At 49.8% G+C, this 13321-nt stretch overlaps 1 protein-coding gene across 3 annotated transcripts in view; it reads right to left on the bottom strand.

Moving 5' to 3' along the window:
• The window catches only part of LOC133155722 (roundabout homolog 2-like), a 96778-nt gene that overhangs the window by 22360 nt on the left and 61097 nt on the right, over positions 1-13321 (bottom strand). For 2 of the 3 annotated variants that reach the window (XM_061281240.1, XM_061281242.1), the window contains exons 3-11: positions 8865-9022; positions 8671-8791; positions 8470-8608; positions 6091-6227; positions 5208-5219; positions 3503-3627; positions 2422-2593; positions 969-1174; positions 33-114 (exon numbers count right to left, since the gene is read on the bottom strand). In XM_061281240.1, coding sequence (XP_061137224.1) covers positions 33-114; positions 969-1174; positions 2422-2593; positions 3503-3627; positions 5208-5219; positions 6091-6227; positions 8470-8608; positions 8671-8791; positions 8865-9022 — 1152 coding nt within the window. The remainder of the gene's footprint in view (positions 1-32; positions 115-968; positions 1175-2421; positions 2594-3502; positions 3628-5207; positions 5220-6090; positions 6228-8469; positions 8609-8670; positions 8792-8864; positions 9023-13321) is intronic. The other variant, XM_061281241.1, reaches the window with a different exon arrangement.

Below are 13321 nucleotides of genomic sequence, written 5' to 3'. Positions count from 1 at the left end.
AACGTAGCAAATTGAAAAGCGCCGTCATGTACCTTTGACCTCAAGAAAAGCGCTCCATGACGTCTCTCCGCTGGAGCTGGTGGCCACGCATGTGTAGATCCCCGAGTCGGACAGCTTTAACAGAAAAACACCCAAAAAATTAAGTTTGGCCAAGTATCAACACAGAGCATCGCTATCAGTAGGTTGTGGGCTGAATTTCAATGTATCGGGTACACGCGAAGGCTGCCGATACCAGCCACAGCAAAACTTAAGTCCCCTTCGCCAATACTACCACTACGGTAGTCTTACCTGTCACCGTGTTCAGCGAAATTTTATGTCCTAAAAGTCGTCAAGGGTAAATACTGACCTCGTGCAACACCAATGTGAACTGGAGCACTTGTCAGAAACACACACAGAAAAGAAAAAGAATCACTCGCGTTCCAGGTCCGTAAAAGCACTGGCGGCGACTTTTACGATGCCTTCCCGGCGCTGACGCTAATTCCCTAATGAATTTCATTTCCTACTCAGCACCCTTCCATCACCACTCAGGCTTCCTTCTCTTGGTTTCATCGGCGTCCCTCCCGCCGACCACAACAAAGCTAATTCACTTAGAGCATGCCGCCCCGGGCCGCACCGGCCCCCGAGAGCGACGACAGCTGGCCCGTCCCTCGGTCCGTCCTTCCGTCCCCTCTCAGGTCTTTGTTTTGCTTGTGTGTTGTGTCAGGCGTAATCGATATTCCGCCGAGGCCTCGGAGTGGGGAAAGTAGGATGAGGGCGCTTTCAATTTAATCTACTCTAAAAGTCTGCATGTGTGTGCAGTGTATCCTCCAGCTGGAGACCATCCAAGTGTTGCTCCACTCAGTCATACCATCAAACTATTAAGAGCAAAAATCAATGCAGCCTATTCGTCTCCTCCTGTCAATCAACTTGATTGAACTGCCTGCCACAAGTCAAAGCTACTTTTTTTTTTGGCTCTATGTTCTTCTTACCTTGAGGTTGGTGATCTGCAAGCTGCCCAGTTCCTGCAGGGACATGCGAGGGTCTTTCCCCAGCAGACTGATGCCGTCCTTGAGCCAGCTGACCGAGGGGATGGGGTCCCCCGACGCCTGGCACTTGAGCAGGGCCACACCGTCCATCCCCAACGTCTGGTTGGAGGGCCCCTGGCGGATGACGGGCGGCGGTCTGTCCGACAGGACTGCCAAACCACAAACAGCAAGATGAAGAGACTTTTTGGACCTTATTGGTGCTTGACAATTATAACATGATTCCAGCACTTTCATTTCTTTAATTCTGTTGTTATTGGGCCCAAGCTCGGATCGATTTGTCTTCGCAGACCGCAGAAAAGAATGTGGCGGGCCGTATCTGGCCCCCGGGCCTTGAGTTTGACGCAGATGCTCTACAGGCAACTTGCGTAGGTACTGAAGCGTTTCTGCTCAAAAGAGTCTTTCTGAGGGGGGAGGGGCAGGGGCAGGGCTTCTTTCTATGACAGAGAGGACGCGTCAAAAGGTGAACTCAGGAATTAACTGCGGCGCAATGTAGCTGAATAATGCCGCACCCCCCCTCGGCAAATCACAGAAGCCACGTTAATTAGACGCTATGGATTAATGACACCAGACCTGCGGGGGATAATTAGCCAGTCAACTACCTCTGTAACCTTTCAACACGTTATCGCAGCCTTCCCTTTTCACACGAAGGGCAGAATGGACGCGGTGATTTATTTTTGTTTTGGGGCATTTCAAATGAAGCTGTGGCTCCAAGATGTAAATGAAAAAAAGGAGGCGAGGAGCAGCTGTTTCTTTTCCAGAGCCTCCCTCTCGGCCTTGACCGCCAAGGCCCGGTTGAGGATGCGCCCGTGCGTTGTGGGAACGCGGGGCCGCATTCCGAGCCTGATGGATGTGCGAGAACGACGGCAGGAGAGCGGGCTGAGGGGCCTTGGATTTCCGGATCAGGAATTTCTCATTACCGATCTCCTTGACCCCAGCTGACACGTCGTCAGTAAATCACGCAGCGGCCGCCGCCGCCGCGGCTACACAAGGCGCGGCCCTGACCTCCCTCCCACCTTTATAGCCCCCTTGCACCGTGTCATCTCGTATGTTCATTCCAACTTCCTGGCCAGATGGGGGAGGAGGGAAGGGGAGGGGGAGAGAGAGAGGGGGGGGGGTAGTCTCCCTCACTATTGCAGTCACTCAATCACAGAGTCTCTCAAGCAACCGATGGGCTCAACTTGAACTCAAGGACGGTGATTTAGTTCCTCCTCCAAGTGGGGAACTGACAGACCTTGTAGTTTGTTCTCACCTCCACTGACAACATTGAATCCAAGAACTGAACAAATTCTGCCTAGCAACAAATGGCTACCCGGCAAAAAGTCATCATTTGTTTATCTATTTGATTTCATTTGGAAAGTTGATAGCATTGCCATTGGAATGGAAAATGGGTTTTTACCGTCGGTGACCTCCAACTGCGCCTTGGCCAGGATGCTGCCGGCCACGGTCAGCGCCTGGCAGATGTAGTAGCCGGCGTCGGCTCGCTGCACCGAGGCGATGGTGAGGGCGCCGCTCGGCGACACCGAGAAGCGGCCGTTGGGCTGCTGTGGCTGGTTGGGGAACATCAAATTCTGTGGCGAGAAGAATCAACGGCCCAATTAGCCGCACGTCGGCAGCATCGTAAGCACTCTAGCCTGGTTGCTAACACCACCGAAAGGAATCTTATCAAGACACCTAAGAACTGATCTAAACGGGGAGGGGGGAAAAAAAGTCTTGGGTGTTGGCTCTTCGCCCCTGGAGAGCAAACACATTAGAATTAATGATGGCAAACTGCTTGAAAGCAACAAATGATGAATTTAACAAATTAGTTTAACACTCCTCGAGTGGGGAAAAAGGCGGCAAAGAAACATCGTTTTCCGTCACTTAGTCCAATTAATGATGCCGAATTGGGCTGTAAATAATTAGCGTCGCACCTCTGCGGAACTCGCCCGCACCCGTTCAACAGCGAGACACTCGCCGAAACATGTTAATTTGCCGGCGGTTTCGCGGTAAACGTCACGGCGATGACGCACCCCTCTTCTGCGGAGGACTTTGATGGCTTTCAGGTGACGCGCACGCCAGCGTGTGTATCTGCGTGTGAGTTTGAAGCTGCGTCTGAATCATATCAACGGGCTTCATCGACAAGTCCCGACCGGCTCCTTATACGCTGTTGTCGAGTGTTGCGACGACTCGCAGGTATTTGAATGGCTTAACCGCTCTAGCGAGAGACGGGATACTTCTTATCGGTGCGCCGGGTCACGGGGAAAAGCGATTAGCGCGCCACCGGGGCTTTCCTCCGCCGGTGCATCGGGAGCATCAAGATGCTGATAGCAGATTGAGCAAGCTCTGTGGATTTCTTCGCACGGGGATAGAAAGTCAAAATGGCGTCGGATTTGATCGGGCAACCGATCCACAAACGATTGCACGCAGGCAAGAAAGACGCCAACGAGACGTTATTTTGGTAGCGTTTACAACTTCAGAAAGTAGGCGCACGCTCCTACCTGATTTCCTTCCTTCTGCCAGAACACGACAGGCTGCGGGTTGCCTTTGGTCTCGCACGGAAAGGCGGCGCTGCGTCCCTGGGCCACGATCTGGTCCCGCGGACGGATGACGAATTGCGGGGGAGCTGAAATGACAGATGACGTCAAACATCGGCACAGCGAGCGGTGAAGTGCGGCGCCCAACCAAAATCCATGCAGCCTGATTGCCGCTTTTGCCTTGAACTCCACAACCCTCGTTGCCATGGCAACCAGGCTGGCCATTCATCCAAAGAATGAATGGCAGTTACATTGACGATCACAATAATTGCTACACAGGTCAGGTGCTACCATTTTTGCCCGAAATGGGAGTTGGAGGCAAATGTTTGCCGCACCTCACGTCCGACGAGTCAAGTGTCAAACTTTGAAATGGAACGGCAAAAAGCCGGCGCGGTCGATAGCGCGGTAACGCGCTGCCGGTCGAGCCCCCGAGTGAGACATCGCGCCGCTGACAACTTGACAGAGGCGGTTCGATAATAAACACCAGACGGGAGACGATCTAGCTTGCTAACGGCTTCTCTCTGGAGCCTGCAAACAAACACGTTGCGGCTCACCATCTGGATGGTTCATGCGTTTTTCTCGGGAAACGCGCCTACCGATGCTAAGGATGTTAGGGTTAGGGTTAGGGTCAAATTGGAACCGATTGACCTCTCTGATCGGACCTCATAAGACTTGAGCGTGACGAAACAGCGATGACTTTTTTCAGTGTCCACTAGCATGCTACGATTTAGCCGACGATTGCTACACGGCAACATGGCGCGCCCAGCTTCTTCTTTCTCAAGTTTGACAAGGCAGCTCGTTCCAGCGAGGCCAAAGTCGCTCCTATTTGGCGGCTTTTTCTGTGTAATCCCTCCGTCCGTCCCTCCCTCCCTCCCTCCCTCCGTGGGTGTGTGTTGCATTTGTGCTGTTGGGAAGGGTACAGATGGCGGCAGATTTACAGCCTTCTCGCTTGGCCTTGCTCGGCTTGGATATCTCAAAGCCGGCGACTGATACTGAGCTCCTAAATCTCGCTCTGGCGGGGACTCGGCCGCCTCCCTCGCCTTCCGCCATCCCACGCATCACATCGATAAACACGTCCAAAAAAAATACCTGCCACTGACCGCCTTATCCTTTCTCACGCTCTTTTTTTTCTTTTCTTAAAGCCATCTTCATCACATGTACCCACGCAAGTTAACTCATTCAGAGCCATTGACGGTTATAGACGTCAAAGATATTAACTGGGTTGGCAGTTAATATTACATAACTCAAAATTTTGCTGTCTTGTTTTTGAGGCTTTCTGCTTGTGGCCAGGAAAGCCTGGGCTTGAGAAATGGGTCGATAGAAGTCAGCGTATGATCCTTTCGCAGTTCAGCTGAGGGAAAACCGATCTTGTTTTGATTTGGAACACATTAATGACACGTGAGACTCGGCATCCTGTCGTCACCCTAGCCACAAAGAAAATGATCGCTGCCCATATTTAATTCATGACAAGTGACATTTATCGGAGAAAGGCAGTCGGACAGGAAACCCGAGTGGGGAGGTTAATCTCCTCCTTCCGTGTTGTGCGTGTGGTGATCGGCTAAAAATGCAATTGGTGGCCTACTTTGGTGAAAAGCCAAAAAAAGTGCACAGGGATGCAAAGAGGGCATGCGGGATGGAGTCAAATCAATAAGGATGGTTGCTTACTCACCCACACGGCCTTCTGGAGACACGACAATGGAGGGGTGGACACACACATACACACAAAAGAAAAAAGAAAGAAAACACAGAGGAAAAACACAAAAAAATAAAGAAATCAAAGTCAGAATGAATGACATGTTGAAACCAAGCAAGACAGGGAAGGTCCAGTTTTTGCTCCCGATCTACAAAGGCCGCACATTTTCAATGTCCAGTTGTCGGAGGTCCAACGCTCCCTGGTGGCAGCCACTGGACCTTCTTTGTTTACCATCATGAACGCTAAAATGCCATGTGTGCTTTGCAAAAAAAGCCAGGCAAGGGTGCAACATATCTCAAAGGTGTTATTTCAATTTTAAAATCCCAAGATTGCAGAGATTCGGGCTGACATAAAAACTCCCGGGGGTGCGCCGTTCCACTCCCCTCCTCGTGCCGCCTTTAAGCTCTCCCCCGCTGGGACCTCCGATGCATGGCGTTTAATGGTGGCCAGAGTGCCGACAATGGCGGGAAATTACGGTTAGGACCTTTTTATTAACCCCGCAAAGCCCCAGGTGAGGCAGTGGCGGCGTGCGCCAGCAAACTGGAAAATGACTTCGCTGGTGACTGGATGATTGCAAAGGCAACATGGAGGAGGAAGGGGGCAATGTGTGTGTGGGGGGGCTCCTAACAATTGTAAATAATTAAACGGATTCATAGACTGCTTGGATCTCTGTGGGCTTGCGGGTGTCAGCGGTCGATGCAAACCTTGACATTTGAATTTTGCCTCGTTTATTTAACGGGTGACAAATGTGCGTGATCCTTGAAAAGTTGTGTTGCACAATATAGACCAAAAAAATGCATCAGAAGTTTTGGGACACCCTGAAAAAATTCTCGAGAGAGCAAGCCCAAATTGGCGTTACCTCGTACGGTGAGGGTGGCGGAGGCCTCCAGTTTGCCCACGCGGTTCTCCGCTGTGCAGCTGAAGGTGCCTTCGTCGGCGACGGACGCTTTCCTCACCCTCAGCACGTAGTCGTCCTTGTCGTACTTGATTTCGTACCTGCCGGGCGAAAGGGATGGTGTGTCAGATCTGCCAAACAAAAAAAACAAAGTCCGGTTCCTGCCCGCCGCCGCCGCCGCTCATCCTGACAAATGGAGATTGCGAGGCGGATCAATTATTCAACGACGTTCGCTTGCAACCCTGCAAATGTCTTCAATATTCATGGAGTGTTTTTTTTTTTTTTCTTTGCAAGAGTGCGCGTTGTGCATCTTCATAAAGCGAGCATGGGGGGGGCTCAGGGTCGGACTGAATGCGTGCAGGAAGCACACAAAAGTGCTTTCAATTGGCCCGCTGTAATTAAATATGTGTGCATTGTAAAAGGCATGTGGTGAAGTGTGTGGGGTGGGGGTGGGGGGGCGCTTTGCTTTGCTTGAAAAACGTTTGCCGCCGGAATAACACAATTGAGATGGCGACGTGAAGTCCATTTCACCGAAGAAACTCCATGAAAGGCATTGTGTGCTTTTGCGTAGGCTGGATGATGATGATAGCGAGGAAGATGAGGCTGAGGATGGCAACACGCTACGCAGTCCATCCTCTGACCAAAAAAAACACACAACGCAAGTGTCAAGTGTACCGACTCGAACGGTACATTTTTTTTTTTTTCTGCCTGTATTTTTAACTCACTTTTACGAGGCCATGAAAGTCAATAATGCGTGCGTATTTTCACGAGTCACGCGGCGCAAGAGAGCAACTTTAGGGGGGGATCTCAAAAAGGTGATGGACGCTATTCTTTGAAAAGCTGAGCGACCGCGAGCGTTGTTTAGCTGATTCTCTGGACAATTTCATCTGGCAGCAGTTTGCAACCGTACGCTCCATTTCATCCAGAGCTGGAAAAGCTTCACGCACGCACGTGCCGCCGCACATACAGGAAACTCAATCTGAGCCGCGGGCCAACCTCTGGAATTGTTTTTATGTTCGTTGTTGTTGTCGTTCTCTTTTTGTGACATTTACCATTTAAAAACAAAGCAATCTTTTTTTTTTTTGTTGCTTAGGAAAAGAATTTATCTCATCCTTTATTCATTTGTTCGATTATTTTTTGTTTGATTTAATAATCTCAACACCAAAGTATTCTTCACAATTTTGCAGCAGAATAAATATGTAATAAATAAATAAAATATACAATAAATTAATATAATAAATAAATTCATTAACATAAATAAATAAATAAATAAATAAATAAATAAACAAATAAATAAATTAAAATAAATAAATAAACAAACAAACAAACAAACAAACAAACAAACAAACAAACAAACAAACAAACAAACAAACAAACAAAGCACATATTTGTAGAATGTCTTCGCTTTCATTCACACTACCAACCTAACCTGAATGAAGGCTTTCTCATTCGTTCTTGACTTGCTTTTAAAGCTCAAAGGCAAAATTTGACATCTTCCAAATTGGAATCAGAATCCCCAGCGAGCTCATCGTGGCCACATGGAAGCAGACACAACAAGAGAACAGTAGCTCTTTGTTGGCCCGTAACTCTCTTTTCCACCACCGCAGGAATGCCTGAGCACAGCGCAGCCAACTTCGCTCGTCCTGCGTCTACAATCATCCAACACATCGTTGGCAGAGTGAATCGAAGAAAGTGCCGAGACAACAGAAGCACTTTCCTGCCCCGTTGTCTGTGCAAGGTACTACTGAGATAAAAAAAACTGCCCTTCAAAGAAGATTTTTTCACTGGCATGTTTAAGACGCCATCAAAATAGCCCAAAAGGTCCACAGCCCATTTTGAGGAGGCGGAGCTGTCTTATGCAAGCCCCGCCTCCTGAGCTGCCGTTTTGTTTTCCGTCTTCCCATAATAGCCCTCGCGCAATGAGACGCACTGAGGAACATATAAGATCAGCGGGCCGTTCAAAGAAAGCATCTGTTATGTCTTGACAACTTCATTTCCCGTTTGTGGATCTTTTCCCTGACATGTGCCAGATTGTCGTTTTAATTGTTTGCAACTCCCCGCGGGGTTCTTATGCAATTGCAACCACGGAAAAACAATTGAAAAGGTTCTCCGATGGTATCCTGGCACGGGGGATGCGTTTGGCTCACGGCCGTGTTTGTTTGCTCAGCTGAAGCGCCAGCTTGCCTCCTCCAAAAGGCAAAATCGTCTATTCTGTGTCATTTTCATACGTATCAAAGTCAAGCCATGATACCTTTCCTGTGGACAAATCACTGAATTGGGATCTGGCTCTTCTTGGTTGGTCATCTAATGTGGGCCACTTGGAAGGTGAAAAGATGGTCTTACCTCCCACGAGGGACGTCAACGTCATCTTTCCTCCAGCGAACGTTGGGCTGGGGGTCTCCGGTCACCTGGCAGCGGAACTCCACCGTCTCGTCCTCCAACACCACTTGGTTGATGGGCCGGCGGACGAAGCTGGGTCGCTCTGTCAACGGAGAAAAAGGTGGACGCCGGTGTTTCGAGATCACGAGCGGAAATCAATCTTACCAAACACGGTGACTTGTGCCGTCTCGCTGTCCCGTTCTCCCACCATGTTGGTGCCCACGCAAATGTACATGCCGGCGTCGCTTTTCTTGGTGTTGGAGATCATCAGCTTGCCTCCGCGAATCTACGACGACAAAACGAGGCGTGAGTTTGGAGTGGGCGGACCTGGAGCGGGTCGGGCTCGCTCGGGCGCTTACCGTCACTCTGTCGTCCTTGTCCTCGATGCGCACTTTGTCCTTCTTCCAGTAGATGGTGGGCTCGGGGTGACCTCGGGGAGGAACGCACTCCAGGATGGCCGGCTCGCCCGCCGCCACCACCACGTCGGTGGGGTTTTGCCGGAAATCGTCACGCAGCACTACGAGGCAAGAAGCAAAAAGAACCTTTTCAGCCGTGCGACTAGCTTAGTCGACGAGCTCCTCAGGTCACGTCTCTCTAATCGACTAATATCTACCAATCGACCGAGAAAATCGATGAATCGCTCATCCAAGACTTGATGAATTCTCCGAGCCCTTTAAGTGTTGAATTAGCCGCTTCAACTTCACAGGGACCGGCCGAGCTACGGGAAAGCTAATTGGAGCTAATGGGCGTCCCGACGGAGGGTGCAGAACAAACACAGACGGAGAGCCCCCGAGCTGCCGGCTAACGAGGGCCTCGCACATACACCAAGCCCCTGCCCCCCCGTTCAACAGACTCCAGCAAAAAAATGGCAGTGACAATATCGATAACTACTATCGCTAGTGGGTACCAGTTAAAGCCCTAATTTGCACCCCAGCTATGGTTTGAAACCTTAACCTTGGCTTCAAACCCTAAATTGAAACCTTGTCCGAATCCCTCGTTTGAAAGCCTAACTAAGGTTTAGATAAGGACTTAAGGAATCCATAGTGCCACTCTGGGGAAGGTGGGGGGGGGGGGTCGCCTTGACCTCCTCTCGCTGCTCTCAATCGCCACCCCCCCACACTAATCCCAGGAATGCCACTTGGGGAATCCCCCATTGCGCCTGTGATGGATGAGGAGTGCCTTGTCCACGCCTGTTGGAAGTCGCTTGATGAAGGGGCGGCCAGAGATCCTCATGTCGATTCCAAAGCGCTTGTAAGAGGGGATAACTGGCAGCCGCGCCCTTTTTAGCCTCTTGGCGGAGATGTGCGCCTCGTATTTATTTCCAGCGGGTCGAGGCGAGGGGAAGCTTTCAAGGCAATTACGCCGGGCTGGAAAAGGGGACTTGGAATGCAAATGAAGGTACTCCACGCAAAACACACAGAAGGTAGCAGGACGTGGAAGGGAATTAGCCACAGCCCCGTCCCCGACCCCCTCTTGCCGTATGCTGCCCCGCCCCCTCCTCCACTTTTGTTTGCTTTACCCATGAATGAACCCCCGTGGTTAAAAGCATGCCCACACACACACAATATGTTGTTTGCGTTTAATTGTTCCCCTCCATTCCGTCCTGATGGCACCCAAGGGAGTCGAGTCACAAACACACATTAGTTGGATGATTGAACGCTAATCTAATCTAATCGAATCTACCGAGATGCACCCGAGCCTTGGCAGTAAAGCCAACATCTGGTGAAAAAGGAAAATATGAAAACCCAAACCCGGACTTTGATGTGAAAACCAAATTGTATTCAAATCCAGATGGCAACCCGTAACCCCGTCTTGAAGCCTTAATCTGAAATTTTCTCTGGCTTTTGTTTTCCAAGAACAAAGTACTTGGAACTCTCGCAACGCTCCCGCTTGGTGGCCCTGAAGGCATCCAGACCTAGATGAAGCATAATTGCGTTCCCGTGAAACAATCGCAACAACACATTGCCTCCCACTGAGTCCGAGGAGAGCCGCTTGCACCCCCCCAAACTCTGCCTCTTGGTTTATTAATATTTATATATTTGGTTGCATTGACCCCCCCCCCTCGTGTTGGCAAGCGTTATCGGCGGATCGGGCTTCGGGCTTCGGGCTAAACAGGAGCCGTATCTGAGAAGTGCTAATCGCCTTACATTTTTTTAGGCCTTTTTTCTGAGAGGAGTGGGTTGCTTTGAAGAAGGCAGTTCCTCTGCAACATCACCTTGAACTGGAGACACTGTGGAGCTGCCCAAGGGGCAGGTGGGGGTTGCCTGCCAAAATTGGACTCCCACGCAATGTTTGCATCATTACAAAATGATGATACAAAAACACCGGGACAACAAGAAAACCAGTGGAAAATGGAGAATGTGGAGGAGATGCAGCTATTAGTTGTGCCACACCTAACATTACTCACGAGGCGGCCATGACATTGCCCGTCAGTAAGATGAGTGGGCAGCCTCGACCGAGGCATCCTTCCTACCAAGAAAAGTGCTGACAAAGCCATTTGGTCACAGGATAGGACCTCGAGCACAAGTTCACAGAGGACACCTTCAACATGCAAAAAGAAAAAATAGACGTAGTATGTTGGTGGTGAGCAGGGTCGCAGGCCTTGTTGGACAAGCTGGTGACCCCTGACCTTGAGAAAACTGAATTTGAACAGGAAGTGGCCTTCCACAAACATGCAGAATTGACTAAATTTGACACACCGTTGCGTCAGCCTCACATGGGAATATATTTTCCATAATACAACAACATGTGTGTATTTTTATTTCTCCCCCCTCCTTACAGTTTACAGCACAAAAGACCGTGCGTGCTTTTCAAGATACTCTTGCCAGGTCAGAAGGCTAAGAAACAAGAGAGGCCGGCCGGGCCGCTCGGAAGCCCGGGGGACATACTGCGGCACCGAGCGTAATGCTCTGATTGGAAAATCAGGCGCGCGCCGGACAATATCCGGACGGGCTGTAAAGAGGTAGCTCGGAGCTACCATATCATTTCATTGGAGTTTCTACAAAGAATGCTATTATGTACGTTGTTTTCAATTCCTCCCTGAGAGGAGGCAGCCCGTATACATGTCAGCAAACAAAACACACCAGCGCTCCGTCTCCATGCTAACGGCAGCTAATAGTGGCTCAATCTGTTTGCTCCGTGTTTTGAGAATTAAAAAGAAGACGCACGTACCCGCACAGGGCTTTTCACAGTTGACCGAAGGGTTACATATTGCACGACAAAAACCGCCCCGGATCATTTGCAGTCATCACTCTGACTTCAGATGCTGTCTCAATGAACCGCGGCCCACCGAGACCCCTGATAGCATCTCCCGACGCCATCCTCTTCCATCGTAGCCCAGAGACCGTAAATAACACTGTCACTTCTTTAGTGATAAGATGCGGCAAACGCGGTAAAGAGAAGACGCGCACGGCTGACGGGGAGACATTCACGAGGCGGTGGCGATATGATGCTATGAAATGCGCATCTTTTATAGACGCAGATGCCTCGGAGTGAAGATGGAGGAGAATATTCGCTTTGATGGAAAAGAGGCGAGACAATAGACAACAAGGCGGCGTGATGAGAAGGATGCTCGTTGAAGGTCAAAGCGACGAGGCGGCGGAAGACTCGAGAGGTTCTGTTTACACGGATGGTGTGAAATGCAAACAACAGATTCTGCCCATTTGGACAATAAAGACAAATGCATGCAGCCATCAACGGGCCTTTGTGTGCTTTTTCCAAGGCAAATCCTTCAAGTAATCATCAGACTAGGCTCCGCCTACATTGGCTAAAGGAATAATGGACTTACTCGAACAACCATCATGCGACTGTCTATTACAATAAAATAAATGTTGATACTTTTTGGCCTACTTTATCTGAATGTTGTCGTTGGAGGTTGTACTTGGAGAACCGTTAACTTTCTGATCGGGCTTGGTGTGAAAAGTTTGAGACATCGGTCTTCATGATGGCGGTAGTAATTGAAGCTTTTGATTACGCAGGCCTGTCCCAGAAAAAACAACAACAAAAAAACAAAAACTAATGTCACTCCTGAGAAACAATATAATTAAGTCTTAATGGACTTCTCCCCTTCGCAGGCAGCAAATGCTCACACTGCAGCCTAATCCCTGCGTTGGGGTAATGTATAGCTCATTAAAATGTTAGCCAAAAACTCATTAGCATTCACTTGAAGAAGTAATGGCTTCATTACCGTAATGTGCTGAAAAGCAAAGAAAAAGACGGGAAACAAAGGGAGACGCCGAGCGACAGCTTTTCTCATCACTTAATTGAGTCGCAAATGGTACTCATTTGCATAATAAATAATGACGCGCCGCAGCCGTCGTGGCTACGGTTAAGGATGCGTTCGCCCGCATCATCACTTCTCGTTGACGCTTACAAGTGTGTTTTTCGAGAGGGGGACGGCCGATTTGGTTCACGGATTTTGGCTTGGCACGTGCCTTGGGCGCGCCGAATGCCGAGCTGGCCGATACAGATGAACAATGCGCCCGCGGGATTTTGTGCCCACTCCGATAAGGCCCGACGCCCAGCGTGACGGCTGCGCTCAAGTCTGGAGTGGACACTTTACAGCCAGAAGGCGGGAGGAAGATGGGAGGAAAATGGGGGAAGAGGAGGGCAGGGATTGATTTCCTGCCAGTGTTGGCGGGAAGGCAGCACAGATTTTGTTACAGAGCTGGTGCCTTCTGTACTTTGGGGGGGAAAGGGGAAGTCGAGCAAAACGGAAATGTAAACCTACGTGTGAAGGCAAGATGGAATTCAAAAGACTCCTACAAACGTTTGAGGCTGATGAGACTGAAATGAAACCACCAACCTATCTTTTGGA

This window comes from Syngnathus typhle, linkage group LG6 (assembly GCF_033458585.1).
Source record: "Syngnathus typhle isolate RoL2023-S1 ecotype Sweden linkage group LG6, RoL_Styp_1.0, whole genome shotgun sequence".
Taxonomy (NCBI): Eukaryota; Metazoa; Chordata; class Actinopteri; order Syngnathiformes; family Syngnathidae; genus Syngnathus; species Syngnathus typhle.
Note: the sequence above shows the minus strand (reverse complement) of the source record. Positions and strands in the feature narration are given on the sequence as shown.